At 45.0% G+C, this 14,789-nt stretch overlaps 1 protein-coding gene across 2 annotated transcripts in view; it reads right to left on the bottom strand.

Moving 5' to 3' along the window:
* Window positions 1-797: 797 nt before the first annotated feature.
* The window catches only part of TTYH3 (tweety family member 3), a 79,679-nt gene continuing 65,687 nt past the window's right edge, over window positions 798-14,789 (bottom strand). Inside the window, exons 13-14 of one of the 2 annotated variants that reach the window (XM_065644937.1) lie at window positions 14,691-14,766; window positions 798-6,420 (exon numbers count right to left, since the gene is read on the bottom strand). In XM_065644937.1, coding sequence (XP_065501009.1) covers window positions 6,349-6,420; window positions 14,691-14,766 — 148 coding nt within the window. In that variant the 3' untranslated portion in view covers window positions 798-6,348. The remainder of the gene's footprint in view (window positions 6,421-14,690; window positions 14,767-14,789) is intronic. The other variant, XM_065644938.1, reaches the window with a different exon arrangement.

Genomic DNA, 14,789 nt, shown 5'->3' with positions numbered 1-14,789 from the left:
TCCCGCCTTGTCCCCCCACACCGTATTTCCACACTACTTGCACTTCTGCTGGTGAACACGAACCGCTTGCGTCCACTGCTGCTCCCGTGCGGCATAAGCAAAGCAGCAGAGGGGCCTGGGGGTTGGCGTCCCATGCCCAGGCACCCTGCGCAGGGCGAACGTCTCCGCAGCTTGATGGCCGCGTCCCCCAGCTGCTCCAGCATCTGCTGCAGCGGCTCCTGTAGCCCCAGAGGCACCGGTACAAGGACAGCCCCGCGGCGGCACCCACCCGGGCTCCCCCCCAAACCTCCACGAGGTACAAGCCACCTCATTGTAAAGCAGGGTTAGTGCAGCTTCCCCTGGAGGAAACGTCCATCTCGATCATCTTTTCTTCAGACATTCTTCTGAAGCTGTCCAATTCAATCGTAACAGTCCAGTCTTCAAGTTGGATTAGAAATCACAAAGTCTATGATTTCTAACAGCAAGCAGATCAGGCTGAGACCTAGAAGCAAAGGAAGAAAGTAGCCCTGCTCACACATGTGCACACACTTCATCTCACACACATATCAGCACGTGTGACACTAATAATTTGATTTCTGTAGTCCAGGGCACTCACATTCCTATTCCTTCCATCCTCTACCAGCTATTAGACTTCATTGCTCTGCTGCCCATCCCCACTTCATGGATCTACCACAGTGTATCAAAGGTAACAAAAATTCAGGCAGGTTTACGAACAACAACAAAAAAAAAGGGAAAAGAAGAATCAGTAAAGAGGAATAGTGGTTTTAAATTGTTTATTTTTAAAACATGAAACCCAAGCTGAATAGAAACCACAGAAATTACATTTAGGTTTTTTTGTTTAGTATTTGCAAACCAAAAAGTTACAGTAAAAAATAGCTACATTACAATCAATAGAACTACAGAATTAAAAGTAAAGATACAAAAATGGGCTCAATCCTCTTTAACCCTCACAATTTAAAAACATTTTGGGTAAGTGCAGGAACACTTGAAAGAAACTAGCAGGTCCAAAGTTTTTAAAAAAATTATATATATTTATATATTATATATGTATATAAAGTGGTATGATATACAACCATTATGGTTAAGAAGAAAAAACAGAAAAGTTACAAAAAGGCCAGGTACATGTTCACCATTAGGTTTCTGTGCACAGTGTCCAAGAAAAAAAAACTTCCCTCTGAATGATGTGGATAAAACTCACGGGGCCTCCCGTTACCAAGGGACCTGAGGCACGCGACGCGACGGCTGGGCACCTGGACCCAGTGCAGAGGACAATGAAAGAAATGACGCTTTTCTGGGACTTCAGTGGCCTCCTGGGCAGCAGCCACTGGAGAAGTCTTGGTGTGAGATCAGAGGAGGAAGAGGAAGGAAGGAGGTGGGAATTGCATAGTGAGGAGCAATGTGGTATCAAATATGCAGAGCACCTAAGAGCTTCATGCTACAGTTATCCCTCTTGAGGAAAGGAATTTTTTGAACTTTCTGGTTGTACGTCAGTTTATGTTCCACTTTGTTGACACATGCAGCCACAGGGGCTGGGTGAGCACCCAGGAGCTCCAGGCCACCACTGACCTGTCCCTTCTCTCCCCCAGCTGGGCAACACACTCACCATCCCAGCTCAGCAGGAGATCCGAAAGCACAGATCACTGGCTAGTCCTCTAGGAACTGCTACCAAAACATCCCACGCTTCTGCTGGGCCTCCTGGAATGACTAGGGAAGCCATCTATAGCATGCACACAAACCATTTATAGAAAATGAGAGTAGGCTGTGATGAAAGAAGCCACCCGGTTAAAGGTACAGACTAAGTCTTGTTGGGTCTCTTCTCTCAAGGTATTAGATCTAACTCCATAGTATCTGCCTGGAGGGCTTTTCTCCTCCCACCCGAGATGTTCACTCGTTGTTGAGTTGGGGAAGGCTCTGGCTTCTCCTTGGTCCCCAGGTAGGAAGTACTTCAAAGACACCTCCCCTTCATAGCCAGAGGAAAACCCACCCACCTCATCTACTGGATCAGGTGGGGTGGCTAGAATCAACAAGCCAAGACACCTCTCTTTTCTTCAAAGGGCTCGGCAGGGTATTCCAGTTGCTGCTAGAAGGAAGGAGAAGGTGGGACCAGAAGCAATGGATTTATCCACACAGGTACCTGTACCTTGCTCTTACGGGTATCCACCCACTCCTGTCTGCTGCCACCCTGCAGCACTCAAAGCTCTCATGAGCGATGGCTAAGCAGCCCCCCTGAGAAATAGTTTACTCTCAGAAAGGCCAAACTTTTCATGTATTTTCAGGGAACTGCTATGGAAATCCTAACTTAGGATCACTTAAAACCCCATGCACTGTGTCCCCCTCAAAGCACTCAAATGAGCATCCTTGCATCTTGGCTGAGATGACTGTACACGGAAAATTAACACCTATCAAATGGAGAAAACTTAAAAAGGACAGGAGGGAAAGGGAGCACTCCATCCTTCACATTTGGATACATGGATGCACGCTAAAAATCTTATCTTGAACCCTTTTATCAGCACATAAAATGAAATCAGTTTAATAATACATACAGGATACAAACACTACAGTTATATTCCCAAGACAGCACAAAAAATTCACAGCCAAGTCTCGATTCGATTTCCTTTACAATTACAATGCAGTCTTGAACACTGGACACAAGAGTCCAACATGCTATTTACATTTCACATTGTGGAGATGTTTGTGTGCTTGGAAGAGTTCTCAGTTCCAAAAGAAAGTGTCACTCACACATGATGATGCAGTGGAAATAAACCAAGCCAACCAGACAAGCCAATGACCACATTTGTGCTTCTGAAAAAGTAACATGAAGCGACTTCACCAATGCAGTCACCTTCAACCAGACAAGCTGCCTTTCATCTGGAGGTGTCCAGAGGCCAATCGCATCTCCCCTGAATTCTGGACCCTTTTGCTAGCAACCAGTAAGATGAGTAATGTTCCAATAAGGTCAGCTGGGACACACCAAGTGATATGGCCTTGGCATTTGTCACATTAAAAACAGAGAGACAGTGGAAGAGAGAGAAGTCTCTACAGCTTTACCTCCTACAGCTTGAAGAGTTTGGACTCCCTCAACCATGAATGTCATCTAGAACAGATGAGTCTTCGCCAGATAGCACCTGCTGTTCACCCGAGAGGGAGGCACAGAGTCTGGGAGATCTTGGCTTTTGAAAGTCCACTCCTCAGACAAAATGTGACCATATGGATGAGACTGATTATGTCGCAGCCATAAGAATAGGCAAAGGCCATCTGTTCTTCAGCAGATCCACTCAGACCAGCCTGCAGAAATGCCACACTGTTGCTCAAGCTTCCAGTAAAATAAAATAAAAAAACCAAAAAAAGTAATAATAAACCAAAAGAAACTCATTTGTCTGTGTTTCCTATCCAGCGCTCTGCACAGCATGCAGTGGGGCAGCAGAGTTCCAGGATGCTTTACAAAAGTGCAATATCCATGTCAAGTAAAGGAAGTGCTGGCTGGACAAAGGTACACAGCTCACACTGCAGTCACGTTATGCTGGCCTCCAGAGAGCAAAATGTTATCTCCGTAACATTCTTTCCAGTTATAGTTTGAAGTCACAGAGCACATATCTCCACATCTGTGCCTTGTTGCAAGCCCCAAATATTCCCAGAAGTTGTTCTGGGTGTTATGAGTGGCTACGTCAAACCTTGGAAGGAAGCAGGTCAAAGTGGCCGCTCCGTCGGATGCTGCAAACAAAAAAGGCAAACACTCGCTCCCTCGTTATCCCCGCTGGCACAGACAACATCACCGTGACAATTCAGATCTGACCCAAAGTGCAGTCACACACATGCTCAGGATGCATTCTGTATACAGAAAAGTCAATATACAGAAGAACTTGTTTCCACAGGGTTCCCCACACCCTCCAGCCTTCAAAACACTTGCCTTCAATGAGTAGGACCAGGCCACAGACTTTAGGGCAGCTCCCCTGAAATTGGTAGTCTACGTAGCAATCTGAGCACATCCTTGCAAGGAGAGATGACGGCAGAACAACTCAGTCTTAATAAGGATTATATGGCTCTTGCTTCTTCAAAGCGAGGGGAAGGTCCAGTTGCCCCCAGATATCTGCTGCATGCCCTGCAAGCTGATCACGCCACGTGCTTGCACACCCCGGTCTCCTGATAGGCTTTAAGACAAGGTGGAAAACCTGGTGCCCTTGAACCACAACGTCCCTCCATACCACCTGTGACTGCGATTCCCTGCCCTTGTTATTTGATAATGCAGAGGTATGTTTCAGTGTGAAGCCCATCAGACATGTTTGAAAGGGCGTACTCAGTCCTGAGCAAGAAAATCCTGCTTCCAGAGATTTATGGTGAAGTGTGAAGTTGTCTCCAAAACCTTCTCGTCCTGTTTGCACGGTGGTGCCTCCTCCCTGTCTCCCTCACTCCTTTGAATGGTAAGAGCTGGCCTACAGGTTTCACAGTCCATTAGTGGTTTCTATCTTAAGAGGAGTCCCAAAGCTTGCTCTTCCACAGAGCTGGTATGATTTTACAGCACATACCATCATCCTAGTTAGCTACCTGCTAGGAGCAATTCCAACCTCACTACAAGAAGGCAACTGACTTGAGTAAAGGCAGATTGGTAGATTCTGTGCCCCGTACAGCAAATGTGGTTAAACAGACACTGAGTCTGAACATCACTGAGCTGAAGACTAACTGCCTCTGCCAATGGCTCAACTCCAGTTTGAGAGACGTTTCCCACTTTGTTTCTTTTGCCGGTTATTTAATATAATGCTCAGCAGCTACACTAAGATGCCCCTGCTCAGAGGTAAAAAAGACAAAAAGGAATATCATAGTTACCCTACTGAAAGGGCAATACTTGACAGCACCTCGCAGGAGACAGTCTCCTCTTCCAGTGGGAAGCCGTCAGCGCCTCAGAGCATGGCTCTTCAGTGGAAAGTACAGCACCAATGGAGGATGTTGCCTTCTGCAGGCACCCAGCTGCCCCTTCGCAAGCCTTGTTCTGCCTCACGTCTAGAAAGATGCCTTACATGTGCCTTAGTATGGTCAGATAGTGGTTAGCAATGTGCCTTGAGAAACAAAATGAAATAGAATAAAATCAAAAACGCATTCTGACAGTCACAATATTCTCCAGATGTCATTTGGGTTTCTGAATCTGGAACACAGAAAGAGATACGCTGACGATCTTGTGAGCTTTAGGACTGAGGCTCCGAAAACCTCCATTAATGTCAGTTCAGCAACCCTGTGCTGTAAATTATGATTAAAAAAAAAAAAAGTCCAGCAGGTCACTCCTGCAGAGAGAGTCTGCATATGCTATAAATCCATTGGTGCTTCCAGTCTCTCTTGCTTTTGCAAGCTGACTGTCCCATAAGATCTAGCATCAAAGAGCTGAAACTCTTTAGTGCAAAAATACCCCCCATAAAGTCTTACAAGTCTTTTTCTGGAAAAATTTGGCACCAAGTGGGTTGCTGGCTCCTGTTTGATCTGCGTGTCGGCCTCGTAGAGGCAGCACCCAGAACGCCATCTGCAAGTACCTGGGCTTCCCTGGTGGAGCAGAGGTCAGTTCAGAGCCATGGACAGTGTACCCGACTGGTGCCGGGACCCCCTGCTCCTCCTCAAGAATTCACATGCTAGATAGAGTGGGAAAGAAAAAGGCATTTTCCTAATGGATTGGTTGTTTGTTTGGTTTTTTTAAAGTTAACCAGGATAGTGGAATGGTTTGCTCTAGAAGAGCCTCAGGCTCCCAAATTACAGTGGATATGCAGTGACACCATGAGGTAGGAGTTTCCCTCCTTCCTCACACAGGGCACCAGACCAGAGGACTCCCCAGAAAATGCTGCATCGTGCATTGACTCGGCATTCCCTCCTTGTACACTAGTCACAGGCACCGGACCTCTGCTTCCTCAGCATTTGACACACCGCTGATCCCACTGTGGAAGATGATCTATCACCATCTTTCACCGAGCTCCTCTGGGGAACAGAAGTGGAAAAAAGGGGGCAGAAGAGATTCTTCAACTTTTTCTGATAGGATACTCTAATAAGTTGACCCCCAGTCAGGTGGACCCAGTTTCTTGCCTGGGTGCTCTCAGTTGCTTGCCCGCACGTGCTTGCTCTCTCTCACACATCAGGTACAACAAGCTGAAGGCTTAAATTCAAAAGGGGCTTCCACTCCAGTGGGCAGGTACCAGGTTGGAGGGCGGTCTGGACTGGAGAAACAGAAGGAGCTGCACTGGATTTTGGGCAGAACTGCAGGATTGTTCTACGAGGACAGCACAGGGGCACAGCAGTTGGCACATTGTTTAGTTTGACTGCATGTGTGGGTTTTGTGTTTTGTTTGTTTGCTTTTTTGCTTTTGCTTTTTTCATTTTAATGCACACTGCCAGCATCTGGACGAGGTTGGTTGGTGGCGAGGTATTTGGCTCTCATGCTGGAGGTGTACTGGAGGAAGACAAGACAAAAGAAAACAAAACAAACAGAAAAGTAAGCCAGAATGACTAATGCAAACACGGAACCACAGATTACGACCACCTCCCAGCATAAAATGGTCTGTATTTACAGCACGTGTATCAAAGAGCTGCTGGATCTGACAAGGAAAGTCTCACAAGTCACTGCACAGTCCAGTCTGAGTGACATATTGCCAGCCTGCTGCAAGGATGCTGGCCAGGTCAGTGCAGATGGGCTAACGGTTTATCCAGGCTCTCTACATAGAAGGAAATCCAGCAGTCATTGAGTCAAAACACGCCGTACTTCGCTTGGGAGAAGAGAGGGAAATCGAAATGATGAAGATATAAAGACCCACCTCACACCTTCATCCTCTCTCAGTCATGTTGTTGCTTTCAACCATGCCAGAAAAGGAGGTTGAAAAGAAAATGGGTGTCCACTGCATTTTCACGTTGCATTTTGCAGTAATGAGGGCATCGGAAGACGGCATGCATCACAGATGGGCCGTTTGAAAGAAAAGTGTGGAAGAATGAATCTCTGAACAATCTACGCCCAAGAAAGAACGGACTCTGTCAGGTTGGAAACAGGCTGCCGTTAAACCAGACGATATTAGCTATGGTTATCGGATGGGCAATAATCCACTGGGGGTTGGGATCCAACCTGCGTACCACGCAGCAGTAGACAAGACTCCAGCTTGGGGGTGAGAAGAAAGTCAGAAAGATGAGAGGTTGCTTTGGTTTGAGGGGGTTTGTTTTTCATATCTTCTGTTTTATTCTAAGCAAGGTAATCCAAAACAGCTCCCAGAAGCTACTGAGGTAACATACGCCATTCAGCTTTGAATAGCAAGCTGAAAAGCATGTAAATAATAGTCGGCAGTAAGAACAAAAGACTTTGCCTCTTTATGCCAATGTGTTCAATGCCTTCATCATGACCACATTACTGCTTCTGGGATTCTGCTGCTATGATACTAACAACCAACCAACAAGAACAGACATTTTTTTCCCCTCTTTTTATACCAGCTGGAGCTTGAATAATTCTGTAATACCCACATCTTAATTCCCAAGAGTGCTCTTCAGCATACTGACTTTTTATCACCTCTAAAACTGAACCACATAAAATAGCCAGTTAAACTGGCAAAGAGATGACCAAAAGGCAGCTCCACACCAGGAGGTACGATTTATCTTGTCCACTGGGAAAGAACATTATGAGGCATCTTTAGGCTCTCAAAAGCTCAGCTATCCAAAGAGGTTTTCAGAGAATTAATAGTATTTTATCAGTTTCCCCTTCAAAGACTGACCCAGGCTGAACCTCTGCACAATAGAAGAGAGAAGCTGCTCCTTTGGCAGAGCTGACCCCATCAGCACAAGATGAAGACACCTGTGGCTTATTTGCACACTCATCTTTTAGTGTCTTCCATAATTGGAAAATTTTCTGCAGAACATGGATCTTAATATAAAACTCTGGCCCAGAAATGGCATCTATATTTAGAAGACAAAGGGTACATCTGTTCTTTCTCTTTTTAAGATGTATTTTTTGCCAGTGAGAAGGAAAGAGGTAGAAAAATACCAGGCTGGGCCAATTTAAGGATTATATTCTATACGGTTTATTAAATGGGACTACTGCTTCAGAAATAAAGTTTAGGGCATTATTAAAGCATATAAGACTAACTCAATGGGCTCAGAGAGGCTTAGAAGTCAAAGAACTTTCTCATAGAGTAACTAGGGCACATTTCAGACAGTGCAATGCTGAAACTACCAGCCAAGTATCATGCCAAGAAGAAGGTCTTAGAAGGAAAAATGCTTTTGATTGCTCATTTTTTGTTTGTATTCTATACGTGACATGTAATAGGAAATAAGTATGAACAGAGAACTTCCAGGTACTAAGGTTTGGTAAGAAGTATATAGAAAAAATATCTGATCATTGAAGGTTATCATGCATCTTCTTGGACAAGTCATGTAGGTTCAGTACACAACATGCAACATCAACATTCTTTAGAGCATTAAAATCAAGAAAGGCCACTTGATGAACTGCATTGCAAGGATGTATAAATTACACCCATCATGGAGGGAGAAGTCAAAAAGAATTTACTCCACAGTTGTTTAAGTGTCATTAAAATGAAGTAATCAGGAACATGAGATTTGGACAGTCAAGCAGAGGGCATTTTACATTCAAACCTACCTGCAATCCAACATAAGGAACAAATCAAGACTCAGAGTAGTCAGAGTTAGGGCTGACGTTCTCTCCTTAACTCAGAATTTTTGCGCCTTTGTACCTTTTCCCATTACAGCTTGAACCAGGTACTCCTGTTAAAGCGTGTTGCTAATGACCGTGATAACTATGACTGAAACCTGAAGTAGAGAGCTAACACTTCATTGTGCACCTCTCATAACCAGCACAGCTCTATCAGTGTGAGCTGGATCTTCAATCACTGCATTTGTCTCCATGTATGACCACTTTGCTCCACATGCTGTTGATCATAGTCCCTCACCCACGTCCTCAGCGCATCCTCTGCTGGGAAGTAGAGGAAAGATGCTGTGGAATACACAGATCCAATACCTGGACAGGCGAGCAGATGTAGATGTATCAGCAGACACCTGCCAGTCACATGGATATGAAACTAAACTATATTTTCCATAGTTAAATTAACTAAGTCTTTAGCTCCTTTAAAAAGTATTTCTAAAGGCTTAAAGTCTGAGCACAATTCAGAGCTGAGGAGGTCTTGGACTCTACTTGGAGGTAACTGGGATAGAGAGCCTGATGCAGCTATGAGGTATACAGTTGCATTTAGTTTCCTTAAAAGAGGAGCTTTCATAGAAGGTTAAAGAACACGCACAATGCAGTCATTCTTCCCGTACTCTCACTGGAAGTACTCACGTGCCCATACACCCTTCATTTACCCTTTCAAAAACAGCACAGAGGACGAGTTTCAACCCATACCTCCATCACACCGTCAGCTACCCTAAAAAGAGTACCTAAAAGATTTCTTGTGACCCTTTCTCCTGGCGGCTTGTGCTATTCACCACAGCACACTTCTCAGTCACTTACCGGTCAGCTAGGACAAACACAGCAGATTGCACACAAATTTATTTTTGTATTCCTCCAAAGAAAAAAAAAACCCAAAGTCCCTCCCTCACATTCAGCCTTGTTGAGGGTATAAACTTTCATAGGTATGATTTGCCAGCACATACTAGTTAGGTGCTTAACATGTATAGCCTGCGTACAAAGGAATCATTGCTTGCAAAAAAAAAAAAAAAAAAAAAAAAAAAAAAAAAAAACACACCCCACCCAACTAATGGGAATAATCAGCAGTTAATTTTAGAGATGATAAATTCTACCAAGCCCTGTGCAGACCACGAGTATTTCACAGCTAACTGAGCTATGCTGTAAGATTACTTTCTATATGAAAACATGACTCCAAGTATAAACTATTTACTATTTGTGGTTAAAAAACCCACATATATCTCTGTTCAGCTACCCTGACTTTGATTTCCTGCCAGAGCTATTCAGGTAATCCAATAGAGACCAAAGCTTCTGGATTGAAGTTCTTAAAGGTTGATCCACCTCTCAAATAGCTGAGCTGGAGCACAGTAAACACCCAGGGTTTGGTATCATTATGTATGGGAGGTGCAAGATGCAGGGAGACAGCCAATTCCAGCCAGTGGGATATGAATTCAAAGGGACTTAAGTTTTCAAAGTCAAAAGAACAGAGCTTCTGTTTGTTTTTAAAGTCTTGGAAAGAATGCAATGCCTTTTTCTCAGCCCTGCAGCCAGCCACATTAAGTTCTGGGTGTGACCTTAGGTAAACAGAAGACAGTGCAGATTGAGATCAGGTCGTGTTTCAGCCCAGAGGAGGTTTTAAGTCCAGAATGAAGACACTAGAATTCCCCCCGGCTACAAGCAGTATTTTATTTCATGGAACACACCATTTTATTTCATGGAACAGACCCATCTTAACACCACTACAACACTACCTGCAGGAACCAAAAAGCAGAAAACCCACCATAAGCTGACACCCGGGAGCAGTCTTTGCAAGATTTAAGAAAGCTGTGGCCCTCTCAAGGGTGCTAGCACCATGCTTCAAGACAAGTTCGTGTTCATGCACCACGGCAGAGGGCACCAAGACACTCGATGTAGACGGCACCTTCCCAGCACGTCACAAGGCAGGCAGACAAACGGCAAGAGGCAGCAAGAGCGCAGACCAAGCAGCAACATGACAGAAAGGAATCCGATGGGAGGCTGACAAGAGTCCCAACAGGAATGGCAGGGAAGAAGGAACAGCAGCTTTATGGACATGTATTTCTGGGAACAGAATGTCAGATACAGGTCATTGACTGCATGAGCCAAAAGCAACAGGCCCTCTGTTCCAACTGGACCCAACACCTTCCAGTTACTGAGTGACCGCAGTTCCCTTGAGGGAGCACTGTCCTTCACACCAGGCAGCTCTAATTATACCCTATATTCAACCAAGCTAAAAACTACACGGCCTAATGCAGACAACCTACTCTTTCTGTAGGTACGTGGCTTTATCATGGACCACTGTAAAAGAAACACTGGATATCTTGGAGGACATCAGCCACTACAGCCCATTGGGAATTCAGACGGTGAAATGGTACTAGGAAGGCCCCATTCACAGAGCCGGTGGGACATGGATGGGATGATTCGGACACACAGAGAACAAACAAAACAGTAAAAGGTTTTGAAACAGAATGAAATAGATCTTAGTGCTTATGTCTGGACCTTTAGGGAAGTATTCTTTAAACTCGCTCCTTTCTGACTTTAAATGCAAGGATAAAAGGAGAAGCTGCACACAGATCTAACAGGCAATGAAGTAACTTTTCAGGACAGGCCACCATTACCAGTCAGGATCTTTCAACAAATGAAAAATCGCGCTGAGGAGCTTAAAGCATGTGGCAGGGAAGTCGTTTTGGGCACATGCTGTTATGACCAATCAAGACAAACAGAACAGCAGCAAGTCTCAAGGGAAGCCAAAAAGCTGAATTAAGACAAGCCAGTCCCGACTGAAAAGCTGCTAGATTAGTTCTCTTTACTTCTAAAAAAGGGCTTCTTGTGATGGGAGAACTTGTGTTCTGCATTTGAAGGTTAGTTCTACATCCAAGCATCACCCAGTACTAAGCGTTCGAGCTGTTCTCAAGGGTGGACTCTGAGTTGAAGCTGCTGGGAGTTAGCTTTTGTGAGGCACGAGAGCCTAAAACCCTCGCAACGTGCACCAGAAGCCTTTACAAGGTTGCTACTGCTCCTTGAGTCTGCACCAGAGCAAAAACTGATTTTAATTTTAACCCTTGGCAGGAGGGAACGGGGTGGGAGGTGCAGAGGGAAGGAATGCGAAGAAATAAAAGGCACTGGCCTGGGATAAACAGTGCAGGGATGAAGGGAGTGGTTGGGAGTGGAGAAGGGGTTGAGCAAGAAGGACCTTTTTTCCAGTACCTGTTCCATTTGCGGGCGCTGTTACCAGTATGTCCGTGCACTGTCCGAGGGCTTAAGCTGCCAGCTCATATGGCTGCTACTGTCCATGGCAGCCAAATACAACTGTGATGACGCAAGAAAGAGAGAGAAAAAGAGAGTGCAGCCTCAACGTGCATGAAAAACACAGTGCAAGCAAGTGAAATGCTGTGGTGTGTGTCAGTGACAAGGTGGGCTCTACAACCCTACGGGAATAGTCCTGTGGCAAGAAGGAGAAAACAGAAGGAATGAGAGAAGGGAAAAAACAAACAAACAAACAAACAAACAAACAAAAAGCCAGGAAAAGTAACGGACAAACAATGCAGCAGGATCATCACATCTTAGTTTTCACCATCTGTTCACAGAAAGCTAAACGGAATATATCAGCTCTGTCCACCCACTGGACATAACCTATTTGAGTGGTTATCACCCTTTGCTCTCTCCCCAAAAAGGGCAGGGACATGTGCATTGGTATTGCCTTTTCATTTCTCTCCTCCCACAGATTATTTGCTATGAAAAGTTACAATTTCTTTTGCCTCAGTATAGTCTCAGCCAGCTGCTATGGAGAGCTGCAAATACAAAAATCCCAGAAAAGCCTCCTTCCCCGCTGCCTGCCAATTTGAGAGTAGACAGTATTTTTCTTCTCTCCACTACCCATCTATGTCCCTCTAGAAAACACATTTATGCTATAGCCTGGTCCTTGCCTCATCTAGAGAGAAGCTCCCCATGTCTATAGGTGCAGCGCCACACTCTCCTCCTTCCCCAGATCCTGCACGTCCCTATAGGCCATCCTGAATGGCTGTCAGGTCAAGTTACTCTGGAAAAAAAACCACAAACCCTCATCTTTATCTACACTCAGAAACCAGCCTAAGGCACCAGAACTCAGATTACCCCTCAGGGTATTAACGCAAACAGCCACTGAAGAACCCGGGAACTTCTTGCATAACTAGAGCCCCTGCAGAAAGGAATGTGCTTTCTCTGAAGCAGAAGAGCTGGAGGGGAAGGGGAAGCAGGACCTTGGCCTACAGACACTGAAGGAACACGTGCCCTGGCAGCAGCAGAGGGACAGTGTCCTTCCTACAACAGGGAACGCCAGTGGGAAAGCATCTGCCACACTGTTCTATGTGCAGCACATCAGCTCTTCTTCTGAGGACCATCTTCTTGCTGAGAGCAGATAACATTACCCGAGCTCGCAAGAGTGCCACCAGGAATCAGGAAAAAACCCTTTTTGAAGCCTGAAAGATGCCTGGCCAAGTAGACTTTCCGCTTTCTCTACAGCAAGATGAACTGGTCCTTTTGACGTGAAAACATAGCATCATAGAACATCATAGAATAATTTTGCTTGGAAGAGACCAGCCACAACCTAACTAAACCATGTCCCTAAACGGTTTGAGGCAGTAATGGGTTTTTTTTTTTTACACCTTTAACCTTGGTCCCAGCAAGGCAGCACTTTTCCTCAGAAGGAATGAGGGGTGAAGTGGGTCATACCTCCTGTTCCCTTTAAAAAGGTGTCTCCTGCAACTTTTTTTTTTTTAATTTAACTCCTTTTTTTTTTTGCTTTGAGTTTCCTGCAACTTTTTTTTCTTTTTTTTTGCTTTGACTCCTTTTTTTGTTCTTGCTTTGCAGGAACTGTTTTTGATGGAGGATACACAGTGACCAAGTCACCTCTTACCACCTCCATGTTGTACTTTGGTTCTGCTATTCGGTAGGTTCGGTCCAATCCATTCCCAACTAGGAACGGGCCAGGCTGAGCAGCAAGGTGCTGCCATTGCCTCCTGTTCCTCAAGTCACTGCGTTCCCCATCCAGGGCCTCACACCTGTTGAACAAAGGCACCTGCTGGAAGGGTGCTGAACCTATGATCCCCAGCTCAGCAGCCCAGTGCCTTACCCATTAGGCCACTGGGGCTCTAGTGACTGTGCTGTCCTCTCTTCCACCACAACTCCTATTCCTTCATCCTCCCCTTCCCATGAATTTGAACCACACATCACAGAGTGTATTTTCTTTATACTTATTCCTAATAAGACTGGTTGATTATGAAGCATGCTACTACTCATCCTCTGGAATCACACCACCAAGTTGGTGAGCACTGCGATGCCACGTTCTCCAAGTTCTGATGTAAGTCAGGCTTACAGGATCCAGTGAAGGAGGGCAAGATTCATCTAGTTCTTACACAGACATGTAGGCAAGCCCGTGTTTTATCCAGCGTACAGAAATGGCTATCAGGCCACTCCAAATACCAAAACCTTCCATGAAAGTTTTTTTCTTCCTCCATAGGAAATTAAATACAAAAATAGATTCTAAAGAAAGTAAAACAGTTGTGAAAGAAAGATTAAACAAAAAAATCTCAACAAAAAAAAGGATACGGGTTTCATTCTACCATCTCTTTAGGGCAAATTAAGGAGAGAGTTTCAGCAATAACTCTGAAATTACTGTTTTAACAAGTTTCTTTTTAAACTTGAGGAACCAATGCCACAGATAGCAAGTACAATGCATGCAAGTGAATCATCCTGCTGAAGTCACCCACCAAGATACTCATGCACTTCAGTGGTGGCAGGACTGGGCCCATAGCATTGCAAGTGTTAATAGATGGAGTTTTATTCTTTTTATGTGCAACGTCCAAAGTAGAATAGCAAGGTTTCATCCTCCATGGGAGGTGAGACATGCTTTGTCTGTTCAAATTTCTGCCTTTTATGGGCCAGATCCTGCATTTGGCTGCACAATCAGCTCTCTTGAGAACATACAGGAGTGGTAAACGTGTATTGCCCAAAGTTGCCGAAGCAGAGAGGAGCAGTAAAGAGAGACTTACTGAGGGAGGTGGGGACTCCCGGCCAATGAGCGGGGTATTCTCGCAACGGGGGTTCTGGAAATTTGCATTCTGGCTCCTAGGAAAGGAAGACACACATGA

This window comes from Caloenas nicobarica, chromosome 14 (genome assembly GCF_036013445.1).
Source record: "Caloenas nicobarica isolate bCalNic1 chromosome 14, bCalNic1.hap1, whole genome shotgun sequence".
Classification (NCBI taxonomy): Eukaryota; Metazoa; Chordata; class Aves; order Columbiformes; family Columbidae; genus Caloenas; species Caloenas nicobarica.
This window is presented reverse-complemented; position numbering and strand designations above follow the sequence as displayed.